The following is a 15,747-nucleotide window of genomic DNA, read 5'->3' on the forward strand; positions in this document are numbered from 1 at the left end:
GGGAGCCTCCTGCCAACAAACAGACAGAGGACCGAGCGCGGCGCGGCAGCCCGGGAGCGGGCGGCGGCGGCGGCCGGGCCTCGCCGGGGCCTCGCCGGGCCTCGCCGCGCCCCCGCCCTGCCCAGGATCGCCCACCCCGCGCCAGCCGCCTACCCGCCGGCACAGCGGCAGGCCGTGCCGCGACTCCGCGCCAGCCGGGTCCACAGTCCATTTTCGCCCCCAGCACAATACCCAGACCTCCTCCCAGCCCACCAGACTTCGAAATCGGCTGGGGAGAAACTCAGCTTTGCGAAGCATTTTTATTTTGTAAAGCAACTGAAAAAGCGCGTCTGTTTCCCCCTCCCCCACCCCCACCCCCCCGACATTCTTGTCCACCGCGCCGGACCTTGGGGAGGTCACCACGTGCTTTCCTTGACCCCCTCCCACCCGGTCTGGCCACTATCCCCCCGCCTCCCGAGCCTTGCCAGGCCAGGTGGGGGGTGAATTGGGAGGGGTGGGGGTGCGGTGGGGAGGTGAGCAAGGGAGCAGTATGTGCGACTGTGTGTTTTGGGAGTGCTGGATCCTGGTACTCCTTGCACCCCACCCTTGAGTTTCTGCCCTCTAACCCGGGTCTGGCTCGGTCGGGGGTCGGGGGGGGGCGGTGGTCCTTTTGAATCTTTATGAGGTGGTGGGTGGGTTACTGTGTCCTGGCTAACCGAGTGCGTCTGGGAAGGCGGGCGGTGGGCACTTAGGAAAGTTTGGCAGCAAGGGAAAGAAAGGCGTGAGAGGGCCCACATCCCTTCCCCTCCTCATTCGTGACCCTTATTTTAAATTTTGATGTAATTTTAAAACACCGTCTATACCCAGTTCTGTATTTATTAAAGGGTTGGGGGGGGGTGCGCATAAGGAGTTGAATTTTTCACTGGGCTCTGGAACTTGTCACACACTTCGGAAGCTCCCCCCGCCCCAGCACGTTGCGGGGCCCTCCCTCTCCCCACCCCCGCGGATCCCTCCCTCGCCGCTCTCCCCCGCCCCCACTCCCCCGGCCGCGCCGGATGCGGAGCAGACGCGGCGTGCGGCGGTGTGAAGTTACAGCCCGGCCAGGTACCGGCGGGAAGGAAGGGCAGTGTTCGCAGGACTCGGGAAAGCCGGAACCTTCTTCGGAAGGATGCAGTGGGGGCTCAAAGGACGGACTGAGGCGTGCAGTCCAGGCTGCTCCCCTATCCCCCACCCACCCCGGGTCCACCTCGGGACGTTCCAGGCTGGGTGGGTTTAGCTGGCCTCTATCCCTGTCTCAGTGCGGCCTTTGGGTTAAGGGAGTAGTATGGAGGGGTTTCAAGGGCCAGTTCTTTCTCATTTTCTGGGTGCGCAGAGGGGGCGGGAGCCATTCCGGTGTTCAGGACCCCCCCTCCCCCCCAATCCTCCGCTTCTTAGGCTGAATGAGCCATTCGGTCGCTAGGAGGCAGAACAAGATCAAGAAAGCTCAGCGAACTTGAACCTGTACCAGAGCCTCCCCCACTCCCTGCTTTGCGTTTCTCGGCCGGGGAGGGAAGAGCTTTGCGAGGGTGGGGGTGGGGGAAACGGACGGTTAGGCAGAATTCCCTTTCTCCCCCCATCACCCCTTATGTCTTTGTTCTTCATTTTGACTTTAAAAATGCTTCTGGCCGGGGCTGCGGAGAAGCGCTCGGGAGCGCGGACGACAATCCCGTGCGCCGGGCGCGGAGTGGGGTGCAGTTTTCGCTTTCTTTCGGGGCGGGCATTTTTGGTAGGGGGAAAAGGGGGGTACGCACTCTCCGCCTTCGAGGCAAGGCCAAAGGGCGGGATCCAGCAAGTTTGCACTTGGTCTTCGGGTTCACTTCTTGCACCCCCACACCCCAGCGCAAAGCACGGACAACGGCGGCTACGTTGGGCTTGCACAGCGGCTCTACAGCCCGACCCCTGGCTCCCCCGCCTCCCGCAGCTCTCGCCTCGGAGCCCGAAATCACAACAATAGTAATAGTTATCATCATAATGATGCGGGCTAGCAGCGTCATTAATAATGAATAACCGCAGCCGCCGCGGCGCTGCGCACACTCGTGCCCGGAATCGCGGGGGAAACGCATTTGCAGAGATCCCCCAAAGTAAAAAGTGTGAGCCTGGGGACACAGAATGAATTTCAGGGCCCGCGCTTGAGGTGTGTGTGAGGATACCGAGACTGCACCAGGTTAACCAACCGAGTTTTCCCAGCCTCACTTCCCATTTCTCCAACTGGCGGGGCCAGGGAACGGTTGTCACCTTGAGGCCGGGCTGGACCGCGGGTGGAGGCGGCAGTCGGGGCCCCTGGCTGCCCGTTGCCTCCCGGCCTGGCCCGGGCCCCACGGCCCGGCAGTCGCCGCTGCACGTGTTTGCAGCAAGCGCGGCCGGAGGCTGCAGCCAGCGAGCTGCTCGCTTTGTGCCTGAGTCCCGGCGCCCAACTTCACTTTCTGCAAAGCCCGCCCCCACCGGGCCCCGGGCCCCGGGCCTGTAGCCTTAGCCTTCGCTTTTGTTTCTTTGCTTTTCCTCTCTGCGTTTCTGACTCGGTTTGCTTCCTTACCCTGTTAAGACAATCAAAAGGAAGGACTTGGAAAGCAAAGTTGAAGGCATAGCTCCTTTTCCCCTCCCCCTCCCCCAACAGCCTTCCTTTCCCTCGCTTCTTCCCTACATTTCTTCTTGAGCTTTTTTTTTTCTTCTTTAAATTTATTCCTTTGCAACTGCAGAGAGGAAGGAGATCTCAGTCAGCCGCTGGGGCATTGAGACGTTCCAGTCTGTCTTGCTGTTTGAACGCAGAAGCATTTTATTTTCTATTTTTCTCCTCTTGTAGAGAATTCGTGGCTAATTATTATGATTATTTGCCCACTCCCTTCCACTTCAATCCTGGACTCCCCGCTTTGTAGCGGGAGGTTTAGGCCGGAGCTTAGAAACGTTGGTATTGTGGGGGCGAAGGAGGATGGAGTTGAATTGAGGGAGGGGGTAAAATGGCTGAGGTTAGGAATGTTTTTAGGGAAAGAGGAATTTGCATTAAAATACAGAGAAATTAACAGATGCCCAGAAAGGAAATGTTGATTACCACTGAGAAAAGATGTCAATGCAAATCAGTAGACTACACCAAGAGAATTGTATTTTCATATTTTCTTTGTGCCCCACTTCGTCTTATTTTTAATAATATAGCAGCAATAATAAACACGTTTTGATATTTCTCTGAACATTACTAGCCAAATGTTTTGCAAGAAGCCCGATGTTAGACGTATTTCATACATTAGGATATAATTCTTGTTAATTAGCAATAATTTACGTTAAGAGCATAGAAAATGTTGAGGTTACAGGTTTTATATCTGTACATTTGATCATCTTGTTATTTTCAAGAACTTTGCCTCCTATAAAATTAATTAGGTGAAATGTGGAGGTGTAATCAGCAACCTCTGAATTACCACTTCATTTCCTGGTTTTGATTGTAAATCAGTTCAGTCACTACATTTAGAAGACTTTAACCAAGTCTGTTTTGTACCGCATTACCTTTAACTATTTGCTACCTAGGAGAATATTTCCTTTTGCTCCTAAATAATATTTCCACTTTCAGAATATGTCAGGCCTTGGGGATAAAAAAACAAACAAACAAAAAAACGAATCTTAATGGTGGAGTTTAAAAAATGTTTTTTGGTTGTTTTTTTTTTTTTTTTGCAAAGGTTCTACGTAGTACTAACTTTAATGAAACAAAATACTATTCCTGAATCTTTCTTTAATCTGTAACCCTCAGAACTTGGTTAATGCTGAACAACAACAAAAAGCCACATTTGTCAATGTATACTTAAAAATCCTTAATTCAAATAGCAGGGATCTTGGAGAATGACTTCCCTATTCAGTGCCTCACTTGGTCAAAATGAAAGCAAATGTAGAAGAAAAATGACACAGAGGCATAATGCAAAAGCACTTCCATTTGTGTCATTTTATTTGAAAAGCATGCATGTGTTTTTTGTATTTATCTTTTGGTCAGTATGTTGGGCAAAGAAACATAAGTGCTTACCTTGCTGTCTTTATTAGTAGGAATATAACCTTCATATTCCTGTGGTGACCTTATGTTAAATTAGGAGGAGTACCAGAGGCTAGAAATTATGACATGTCCTACTTGAGCACAGGTGCAGCTAGGCAGGGCTCTCTCAATATTATTTCACCCAGCACATCTGGGAGTTACTCCAGATCTTCCCCCTCAATATTCAGCCTGGGTAGGGTTGAAATAAATTTAACCTGAGTTCACTGGATTTTTGCACTTTATCAAAATCGGTTCCAATATTCTACACTCAAATTAAAATCTATTTTTTGATTCTCTGTGGCTTTAAGTTCATTAAATGTGAAATTGGCAGCTTGCTAAAGAAGGTCAGACTGATTAACTGTTTAAGACTTGTACATTTTCTGCTTCAGTTTTATTAACTGGCAGCATCCTGGATGTGTTTTGTATTTTGTGATTTTTTTTTTTTTTTTTTTGATAGGGTAAGCATACAGTTTCAGGAGCAGATACTTACCAACTCTTTTTTCCCCTTTGGAAGGTTAAAAAATCATAGAAGCTATTCAAATGAGACGCTAGAGTATTTTGGTGCAAAGTTCAAAAAAAAAGGAAACGGGAATGAAAGACATATCTACCTTGTTATACCATCCGCTGGTGATTATGTGTGTAGAAATAGTCCCATAATGAAGCGTTTTGGAGCTCATTCAGAAAATTAGTCAACTTTGACAACATTAGGCGAAGTATTTCAAGTCTAAAGAAAGGACTTCTCAGCCTTGTTCTGAGATGTGGCATTTGCTTGACCATTCTGATTTTTATGTGATGGGAGCCACCAAGTGCAAACATGTTTAGAATATTTTAGGCATTCCTTTCTTCAGAATGAAAAAATGACTAATTGGCTTATTTTCTTAAGTACTCAAAAGTATCCCATTTAGCTAATGTGTCTGGGAAGAATTGCCAGTGAATTTGGTATTTCTTTGATTTTGTGGCACTACTGAGAGTGAGATCAGAAAGGTTTTTGGCAGTATGAATTATGCTACGTTATGATTATTATTTAGATCTGTTTCACAGGTGAATGCAGTCGTTTGCTTATTATGGCGGTGTAAATGTGGCACATTTTGTGTGTGATATAGTAGCTTTCTAATTTACAAAGCTAAGTCTCTGTATACTTCGAAGTATATACACTGACACAAAGGGTGTGTGTGTTTATTTACCTCTTCTTTTATTCTTTGGCACAGTAGACAACTTTGTAGGAAAAAAGAAAGAAATTTGGTTTCAATCCATGTTTTTACCAGTTTTGGGGGTAGTTATTATTTAAGCTTTCTTTATGTCACCTGTGTTAACTATTTACTTAACAGTCAACATTGTTTCTAAACTCGAAAAACAGACAGAATTTATAGTATGTGTGTGTGTGTGTGTGTGTGTGTGTGTGTGTGTGGTTTCTCAGGAGTTATGCGAGTCAGATAGTTTTCCTTAAATATATGATGATTTGCCTCATTGATAAATTTGCTTTCTTGTTGATAACCTCCATATCCTTACATGTTTTAGGTGCTCACATTTTCTGGGTATTATATGAAGGAGGCTAGAAACACTTTATATAATGTGGTGGGATGGGGTGGGGTTGAGAATGTATTTCCCCTTTCTCTGTCTTTGGTTCTCTAATAATTGTGCTTTTGTTTCTCCAACCACAGCCGAACCTCTTGAAGCCATTCTTACAGATGATGAACCAGACCACGGCCCTTTGGGAGCTCCAGAAGGGGACCATGACCTCCTCACGTGTGGGCAGTGCCAGATGAACTTCCCATTGGGGGACATTCTTATTTTTATCGAGCACAAACGGAAACAATGCAATGGCAGCCTCTGCTTAGAAAAAGCTGTGGATAAGCCACCTTCCCCTTCACCAATCGAGATGAAAAAAGCATCCAATCCCGTGGAGGTTGGCATCCAGGTCACGCCAGAGGATGACGATTGTTTATCAACGTCATCTAGAGGAATTTGCCCCAAACAGGAACACATAGCAGGTAAATGAGAAGCAAGGAGAAAAGCTGTTTGCATGTTTTCTTTTCATTTTCAGAGGTGCTGTAGCCAAGCACTCAGGAGTGGTGAAGAGCTTTCTGTATTTCTCCATGTGACTGTCCATGACAGCCCTGTAACGTTAAAACAATCATTCCTATTGCTTACGTCCAGAACACAAAAAAAATAAATATTTTCCACTTCACCGAGTCAGATATAGGTGGAATAGGTACACACACCTGATACCCTGTCTCTGGATCTGTTGATGCTGAATTTCTTTCCTTTTTTTCTCCCCTTCTCATTTTTAAGTGTTGAACCTTAGTATACCTGGCCCTGTTTCCAATGTCCATTTCCAGCCATGGTGACAAGTCAGAGGCGAAATGGCCATACAGGCATTTTGTAGTTTGGCCAATGACCTGTTTGAGTCAGAATACCTGGTCAGACCTCCCTAGGGGTGCTGTTAGTTCTCAAGGCTTCCGCGAAGGAGGGTGGGCTGACAGGGCGTTTGGGACTGGGTAGAAAGAGTTAACTGAGCTTCAGGGCTCGCCTTGGATCCATATTGGCTGTCAGCCCGTATGGGGCTGTAATTAAACACAGCCCCGTGGTGGGATGACACCGTGACCTTGACTTTAAGATGCCATTTTCGACTGGCCAGGCCAGAGTAGAGAGGGCAGTTGCTGAAGCGCACAGACATGCTTACTCGAAAAGTTTAAGGGCATGTTGGAAATTTCAAAAGGTTGGTTTGACAGGAACGGCTGCTCCCTGCAGCCTGCCTCCTCAGCTAAATGATAAATGCTTCTCTGTGCTCTCTCTTGTCTCTGATGTGGTTTTGACAGATGTATCTTGATTTTGTTTGTGGTTTACACAACCACATGTCACCCTTACAAATGTCCAGTCCAGACTTCCACTGTTTCAGCTATAACACAATGTAAAAATTCTCTTGGAAAAATACATACACATATTCAACAGCTCTCCTTCCTTTGGTTAATTTTAGCAGAGAGGTAGTTAGGTGTGTGGGTTTCTCAGCAGCTCATGGGAAAAGGAATTAACGGCTAGCAGAGGGACTTAAATCCTTACCCTGAGTGATAAGCAGCAACACTATATAGTGACCCTTAAGACATTTTTTTGTGAAACCAGAGTGATTTAACACACAAGACAAAGTGAATGCAGAGTCTATGGTGACAAAAATGCTAAGCCTGCTGGTGGTTCCCTTTCTTCTATTTCCCCCTGCCCCCTCCCCCAAAAGGCAGAAGGTTTATTCAGTTTTAGGAAAGATAGTGCATATAATCAATTGATTCACTGGAACTTGTCTTTCTGACCTCGTTTGACCACAAAGTTGAACTGTAGTAGGTCAGTGGTCCAGAGGGAATTAAATGTCGTATTATTTCTTCTTCCCGCCCCCTCTGGAATTTGATCATTAAAATCAAACGTGGCATTTTCTTTCTTTCTTTCTTTTTTTTTCCCCATGCTTCCTGCAATAACACTCAGATACTTTTCCTTTAGTGAAAAGAGAAATCTGTACCAGGGAAGCTGCATTTACAAAATATTTTTCTAGAATTCACCGCATTTAGCTTATGTGACATGTAGGTTAACATTTTATCCCCCCCCACCACACACACAAGTAGGCAATGGCAGTGACCATTTCCATGTGCTGTCTTGTGACTGCAAGGAAAATGTAAGGCATGATTAATGAAGCAAGAGCAAGCGGAAGGGGATTTGTCGTCTTCGGAGATCCAAAGCCTTTCTAAATCACCAAATATGGAGTAACACTTGCGTGATGTAACATCGTATTTACATATCGGGCCGCTCGTTTAAAAGACAAAACACAGTGTCTGTCAAGCAGGAATTAAAACCACACTTCTTACTGAGGTCCCAAATAGGTTATTCACTCTCGGATTAACCAGCTCCAAAATTCTGTGCTTCTGTACTTACAAGAGGAATCTAAAAGCTGGGGGTGGGGGGGGAAGGCACTATAGTGATAGCTTTTTACTATTATAGTTGTGAATGTACATAGAGAAAGAAAAGATATTTTCCTTACCTTCTGGTTGTCATAAAGGTTTTTTGTTTCTAAGACCCAGTATAATAGCAGAGCCCAGAGAAGCACCCCCTCCCTGCCCTGCCAAAGACAAAACACAAAAGAAAGAAAAAAGAAAAGAAAACAAATTTAAAAGATGTTTTAGAAGGCTAATACTAAATAATTTCACTGAGATGAAAAGCGTTATAAGGTATCTAAGATATTCAATGGGTGCACAAATGTTAGCAACCCAGGTGAGGTAAACCTTTCATGCACAAATAATTACAAAGCCTTGATTCATTTCATTGTGTTTAATCACCTGTTCCCACCCTGGAATTGGCTGGACATAAATAGCGTGGTCACATCTCAAAGCGAGATGTCAGTAACTAGAATCATGACTTCTCATAATTCACAGTAATGAATTAAGAGTTTCCTATGGTGAAATTAACATTCTACCATCGCACATAAATTAAGATGCCCTGGCCCTCAGGTGTCTCTGAAGGGAAGTTCTGGAAGACGGCTGTGCACACTACCAGCCCATTTCTCTCAAGCACGCCTTTACAATTCCAAGTCTGCTTTTCTTTTTATGGCAAGGAAGGAAACAAAAAGAATAATCATCCAGTAGATATTTGAATTGTGTCACAAAAAGAAAGGAGAAGCAATGCTCCATATTAGTAGAGAGATCTATTGATGAATCTCTAGAAGAATATGTTTGGCAACCACATAAAAGGTAGTCATTTAAGTGCACTGTGTAGGAAAGGCTTTATTAAAGTGATGTAAGTTGGATTTGAGCTCCCTGTGTGTTCTGTGCCATTTTATAGGCAGGAAGCAGGAATAAAACAGTGACAGATTTTCTTGAGATAAATAAAGCTTAGCATTGGGGCCTTTCAAATAGGAGAATAAGGTAGCGTTCTTTAAGTCTTCAGTAAAGTGATCTGCATTTTGACTGGACATAGGCCGCCCGAAGAGGAGTGTGTTTTGGAAAGGGTGATTCTTTTTACCTGGCGTATAGATGGCTACGAGCTTCAGCACTTCACCCATGTACATGTGTGTGTTGTTCAGGTTGCTTTTTTCATTTCATTCACATATTCAAAATACTGTGTGGCTGTGATCCAGTGAAACCATTGACATAGTACTAATTTAACTGGAAATGAGCAGGTCATATTGTGTGGGGCCCAGTTCATCTATTTCTATGTCAGATACTCACCATCAGATGTCAGCAGCCTGTGACTGGCAGTCAGGGCTTTTAACAGGGCTGTTGCTGTGTTTTGTAGTCTCATCTTTTATGATGGGGGAAATACTCATCAGAGATTAGTGAATGTGAAACTGCTGTTCACTTACAGAAAAGGCCAAAAATATTATCCCACAATGTCAGATTTGAGATTTTGGCTTATGACACATGGAAATCTTTAAATTAGGGTTGGGCTGTCGTGAAGTTAGCTTTTTAAGAGAATGGGGGAGAATAGGACCAGTCTTATCAAATGTACTCAGATATACTACTATTGATATATAATATTTTTTCTCCTTAAAATCATGAACTAGACGTCTATATCAGGATATTTAAAAATGAATTTGCTTAGGCAATATACTTCGTAACTAGATAAAAATATATAAGACAGTTACTCTAATGGAGGGGGAAATACCAATTCAAAAACAAACATGTCAGCATGTTACTTAAAGGTAAATCAAGTATAATATACTTAACGCTTTTCGGAACTTAGCAAAGCAACTTGCCTTTTCTTTTTGTACCCATTCTAATTCTTTCCTAACTCAGCATGAATTGGGGATGTATTTGTGTACTTCATGGTATAATTGTAAATGAGACTATAAATTATAGTATCCTAATATGACTACTTATTTTTAATTTCTCTTTATTTGTGTGATTCTGAATAAAAACCACTGACTTCTGAAGTGAATTTTTAGCATGGCAGCTGAAAAAGAAAACAACAAACAAACAAACAAAACCCCAATATACTGGTGAACATTTTATTTACCTTCAGTATGCAGAGAATAGAGAATATTGTTTCCTTATATATATCTAGGATTTTCACTGGGAGCCTGTGTTTGTGAGGCCACTACCCAAAGACTCATGTTCATGAGTCTGGGAGTCCTATATACAAGCTGTATTTGTAAATAAGACCAAGAAAGGTTGTGAACTGGCAGCTTGGATGTTTTGTCAAAGTACAATGTCAGAGAAACTCTCTCTAAGACAAATTGTAAATAGAACTGTCACAGTGATTGCATGATTGAGCCACAGAAGTGTCTTACAATTGTTGGCATTGTCAGAGGACTTTTGAAAGCTTAATTAAACACAGTGGCCCGCATGGCTGCTAAATTTACTTCGGAAAGCCAAAAAGGAAAAAAAAAAGTCTAAAATGTGGAAGATTCCCAAAGATCTCAAAGTTCTTCAGACATTACCCTTCCGGTGACACAGAAAAGATGCATTGTGCATTTTCCTAGTTGTCTTTTATAAATAATAGTTTTGAGAATAGGGCCACGTGATATGAAGATCATCCTGTGTGTGATGTGGAGATTGTGTTAGTTTTTCTGTCTCCTGCTGTTACAGACAGTTAATGTAAAAATGGCCTTTTATTGGAAACACAAATATGTATTCACTTCAAGAACAGGAGCAGAGGGGGAAAGTTTCCCTCCCATTCTCTGTGTTCATTCTGTGAGATCTTAAAAAAAACAGTGCTGTAATTTCTTAAATCACTCCATCCTTGTATTGCAAGTTGTGCCTTTTACGTTAAAGGATCTGAAATCTGTTTTGCACACCTTTCTCCTCGTGCATGTGGCATTTAATTGTGGAGCTGCCCATGGGCTGGAAAATGCAACTGGGTGTAGAAACGTGCAGGCAATGTCAGGACAGCGAACCTTAAGCTCAGGGAAGAGGAGAGTTGGATGCATATTAATGGCACATTTTCAAGTCCTGGAAAATCATTAATTTCACACCACAGCCCCCATGTAGTTTGGCTAATGTGGGAGGACTAAATTGGAGCATATAACTAACGTGCAAATCCTAGGGATGCATTTTTCACAATTTTGTGATTTCTTAAGTGAAAGTGTTTAATAAAGGAGAATGGATGAATGGTGGCTTTTCAACACTAGTCAGTGAGAAAGGAAGAAAGTTTGGCTTTCCTTGGGGGAAAACATGAAATTGAACCAAAGTAGCACAGCTAGGGAGATGCACCGAGATCACGGCATTCAGTGTTAACTTAATTTAATGGACTTTGGTTGGTCTGTTCACACCCTTTACTGCACAAAGGAATCATTTGACAAAATTTACCCCTAGCCCAAGTCTGTTTTTACATACCGTAGTACCAGCTTTATGCAGTAAAAAGCACTTAGCATCAAACTGGACCCAGCCTGGCACCTTGCCACTTTTTTAGCAAGAGATTTAATCACCAAGGATCTTTAGTACCTTTCTGCTTGTTCAGATTTCATTTGGGTCATGGTTATGTCAGCAGTGTTGTTATTACAAGGATTAAAAAAGAAAAAAGATTTTAACTTAGTGCCCATTTTTAACATTGTCTCAAATCAAGCAGGTTTTTATTTTATGTGTCAATTTGGAGGACATTAATAAAGTTCATAAATATGTTCAGACTATATAATTTAATGGATAATAACCAGTATTGTTATTTGTAATACAAATAGAAAATTGGCCATTGTATCCCTCCCTCCTCTGTCCTTTCCTCCTCCCCTGGTAAATAAGCATCCTTAAACTGCTTCTCTCCTTTACTTCCAGGGTATAGAGGCTCTGGCCAATATCAGTAAATTTACCTTTGTAATTTGCCATGTAGTTTTTACAACAATGACCTAATTAATTTGAGCATGAACCATATTATTGCTACTAGAGTCATTTTCTGTCACAAACTTAATTTCCAGGAAATGTAACCTGACGAATAAGAATGCTTTAGCTCTCCTAGAATGCTTTAGGTCTCCTAGAGACCAAAGGCAGATTTAAAATAATAATAATAATAATAATAATAATAATAATAATAAATGCCAGCATTATTAAAGCCAGTATGCTTGATGCCAAACTCACTTTGAAGCCAGTAAACATCAGACTGTATTTCTAATCAGTTTTAGAATGTAACGTATTCCATATTGGGTTCACTGGAATCTGCCTTTCTGCTTTTTACTGGCCAGCTGCACTCCCTATGCATTTTTAAAACATTTCAGCAAAGGCTTTTGCTGTTCTTAGCAGGGTTAGTAACTTGGGGTCTATTTCTGAGCTCATTCGTCATTCTGCGATGGCATTGAGTTAGGTTGGCAAGGGAAGGATTTGAAGCATGGGGGGTGGTGAGGTCACTTCTGACCCCAGCAGGGAATAGGTGAGCTTCATTTGCCTTTACAATAGATGCACAGTTACTGCACCTTGGAGGAGCTCTCAGGTGCCGCTCAGATGGGCGCATGTAAATGCCCTGTCAGATGCAGAGCCGGAATATTAATGCCTCTTCCACCACCGCACCATAATAAAGCTGTACACAGCAAGCTTAATATGCAGCTAGTCTGGGGAATTGTGTAAACTTAGGTAGCCCAGTGTGAAAGACAGCGATGTAAAAATGCTCGATATGCTACAGTTTCCATTCTTGTTCTCCTTTGATCTATGGCAAAATGAAAACATCATCCTTTCCTCCTCTTGGAGTTGTCTCCCCAACTCTGCCACCTCCCAATCCACCACCAGAATTTTTTGCATGTGTGGTATGGAGAAATGCGACATAATTTGTTTCGTATGGTTAATTACAGGCGTTTGAATATTTAAAATTTTAAATAGCCGCTGTTCCAGCTTTTCCTGTTAAAAGTATGTGATTTGAACAAAGGGAATACAGTGTAAATATTTGTGGTGATTTGCAACACCCCTCTTTCCCCATTAAACACACACACACACACACGTGCACACACACACACAGACATTCAGTTTAGATGTAGTGCTGACTTAAAAGGCTTCTGTACCTTCATTTGTACTTAAAAAAAAAATCAACTCTCAACTGGAACTCCATTAAAACATTTTGCCATTATTTTTGAGTCCACTGTTGCTTGAGGTTTTAAAGAGGATTTTTATAATGTGTTCATTTAACAGAATCAACAGCTGTCAGAACCAGTTGTGGTAAATCCACAAAACGTACAAAGAAAATACACACGTTTCCTGAAACAAAACACTTGGAAAAACAAGCTGCCAAGAACTGGCGAATGAGAAGTCTGCAGACAGGGAGCCGGAGTGTTTCATCTCTTGGTTCACCCTGGAGACTGATGTGAGCGGATCTGATGCAATGCCCTGGAAGGTTTACCTGACCAGGTGCCTGCTTTGAGGCAATGCACCGGGCAGGAGGGCTGGACGGGGCTGCGAGTTGCTCCCTATTCTGCCCTCCTTTTTTCTTTTTGATCTCTCCACATAGATAAAATACCAAGTTCATAGAGTGCTACACAACAAATTATATCCACTAAAGGTGAGATGATCAGATTCAAACTTCCTGTAAAAGAAGCAAGAAGGCGCCTAACACACACTTTTCCAGATAGGGTTGGCAGCGTGTTATGCAGAATTGAATCGGCCCCGCCAGGAAATTCCCAGTGGGACCCTGGAGCAGGCATGTTGATGAAGGGGATACCTGGGGACCTCTGGTCACTCACAATGAGTTTCTGTTTGTATCTTCACTCTTGTTAGCATTGGCGATGAACAATTACACCTACAATTTGATCTTAGTTTTAGATACAGGTGAGTCCGCTGATTAAAAACTCCCATTAAAATGAAGAATGGATAATTGTGAAGCCCACGAAGGTGCTTTCAAAACAAACACAGGTGCTGTTGTGTCCCCCCCCCCCCCCCACAATGCTCTCTGGTTTCTGTTTTCTTTTTGAATTTTCTAAAAAAAAACCAAAAAAACCAAAAACCAAATAACACAAGGAAGCCCCATGCTAACCATCAGGGCATTTAAATTTATATTCATCAGTTGTTCATTTTCTTGATATGTAATGATGTATAAAAACTGCAAAGAAATCACATCTGTTAATTTTTGGAGAAATAAGGTGTAGCTTGGGTTCTTCTTAACTTAGCTGGAGTACAAGGCTCTACATGCCACGTCTGATCTCTTACGTTTTAAATATGGAGTTTCTCTTTTTGGGCCAAAAAAAAAAACACAAAAACCTGAAGCATTTCCCTTTACCGACTCAGGGGATACCGTGATTTCATGATTTATTTACATTTAGGGGGCAGCTCACAATGAGCCATTTACTGCTCATCTTAGCCCCCTCCTCCACAAGTCTTCGAGTTCACAGTTAAAACAATACATTAACCAATGTTAAATTTTAAATCTCATGAGTTTCTCTCTCCTACTCCATCCCATCCTAAGATTAAAAAAAAAAAAAACACAACAACACAACTATTCTTTTACATTTAAAAGTGAACATTGGCTACTGAAGAATGATTTAAAGACTGAGAAAATTTTTAATAATAAATCGTAACCTTCTCATGTTATGTTTTTGTTATGTTAAGGGGAAAAAATCAATAAGGAAAAATTTAATTCTGATAAAGATACTCTTGGATCTTTGAAAACAACTGCTGTCCTTTTAACTAAAACATTTGAGCAGCTTCAAAGACTATGTATTTCTTCTGATCTTGGAGCTGTGTGACTGGTAGCAAGAAAGAAAAAAAAATCTTATTCTACATACAAGTGGATTGCTTAACAAGTCTGCACAGACACGTACTTGTTTGTACAATAGAGATAAAAATTCCTGTATAAAAATAATTCAGCTGCTGACAGCAGGCATTGTTGTTGGACCTGTCTTTTGTGCCTGTCCCAGCTCTGGGCCCCCTCTCCCCCTCTATCTGCTTGGGACAGCTTGCTGCCTATAGACTCCTGACCAGAAGTTAATTGCTATACATTAAATATATAGGTATTGTATCTAAAGAGGAATATCTTGAGCCTTCCTATATGCATTCCACTCTACTTTCTGATGTGATTGCAGTACCGCCAGCAAGAGGGTGGCAGGCAAACGCTCTAATAGGGAAAATGACTTGAAGGCAGTTAAGGGAAATTTGGCCTTCAGGTCCCATTTGCTCTGCAGTGTAGCATCAGTTTCTAAACTTTTGTTTTTAATCTAATTCTGATTTACTCTGTCACATCCCATATCAACCCTCATTGAACTCTACTCATGTAGAGTAACATTAGTGTCAAAGGGAATTGGTCAGGACTGTGGACCTGTGGCTCATACAGATGGTTGTGGATGTGAGTTACACACAGCTCTGTGTCGTTTTCTTTCTAATAAACGTCAAAATGGGGCACATTTCTGAGCACGGGCCGTGGATAAGAGAGCCAAGGAATGAGGGATAGTACCTGGATTTTTTTTTTTACCCCCTTCTCCCTTCTCTTTCCCACTTCCTTGGGATACCTGCATTTCAGGTAGTAAGATCGACTTTAGGAAAACATCTGAGGCTGGGGGTTGTGGGGTGGGGATGGGGGGAGAGTGGCAGAAAGAAGTTACTCGTATATTTTCAGTACGGGTTCAAACACAGTCACCAAAGCAGAGTCTTCTGGGTCCAGGAGCGGAGCAGTATGCACGGGCACGTGGGCTTTTCAGAGCTGTTTGTTCCCAGTCAGACTTGTACGCCAGCCGAGCTGGGACTTAACATGGGCTTTTCCCGGGGCTGGGTGTATGGGATGGGGCCCTAGGAGGCATTCACTGGGAATTCTCTCACAAGAATTTCTTAAATACCATGAGGTGAATA

The 15,747-nt window shown here is 43.0% G+C and overlaps 1 protein-coding gene across 10 annotated transcripts in view; it reads left to right on the top strand.

Moving 5' to 3' along the window:
• Nucleotides 1–15,747, top strand: part of BCL11A (BCL11 transcription factor A) — a 101,254-nt gene that overhangs the window by 1,853 nt on the left and 83,654 nt on the right. For 8 of the 10 annotated variants that reach the window (XM_058684017.1, XM_058684016.1, XM_058684020.1 and 5 more), the window contains exon 2: nucleotides 5,686–6,015. In XM_058684017.1, coding sequence (XP_058540000.1) covers nucleotides 5,686–6,015 — 330 coding nt within the window. Of the gene's footprint in view, nucleotides 1–966; nucleotides 1,084–2,023; nucleotides 2,153–5,685; nucleotides 6,016–15,747 lie in introns of those variants that run through there. The other 2 variants (XM_058684013.1, XM_058684018.1) reach the window with 2 other exon arrangements.

Source organism: Neofelis nebulosa, chromosome 9 (assembly GCF_028018385.1).
Source record: "Neofelis nebulosa isolate mNeoNeb1 chromosome 9, mNeoNeb1.pri, whole genome shotgun sequence".
Taxonomy (NCBI): domain Eukaryota; kingdom Metazoa; phylum Chordata; class Mammalia; order Carnivora; family Felidae; genus Neofelis; species Neofelis nebulosa.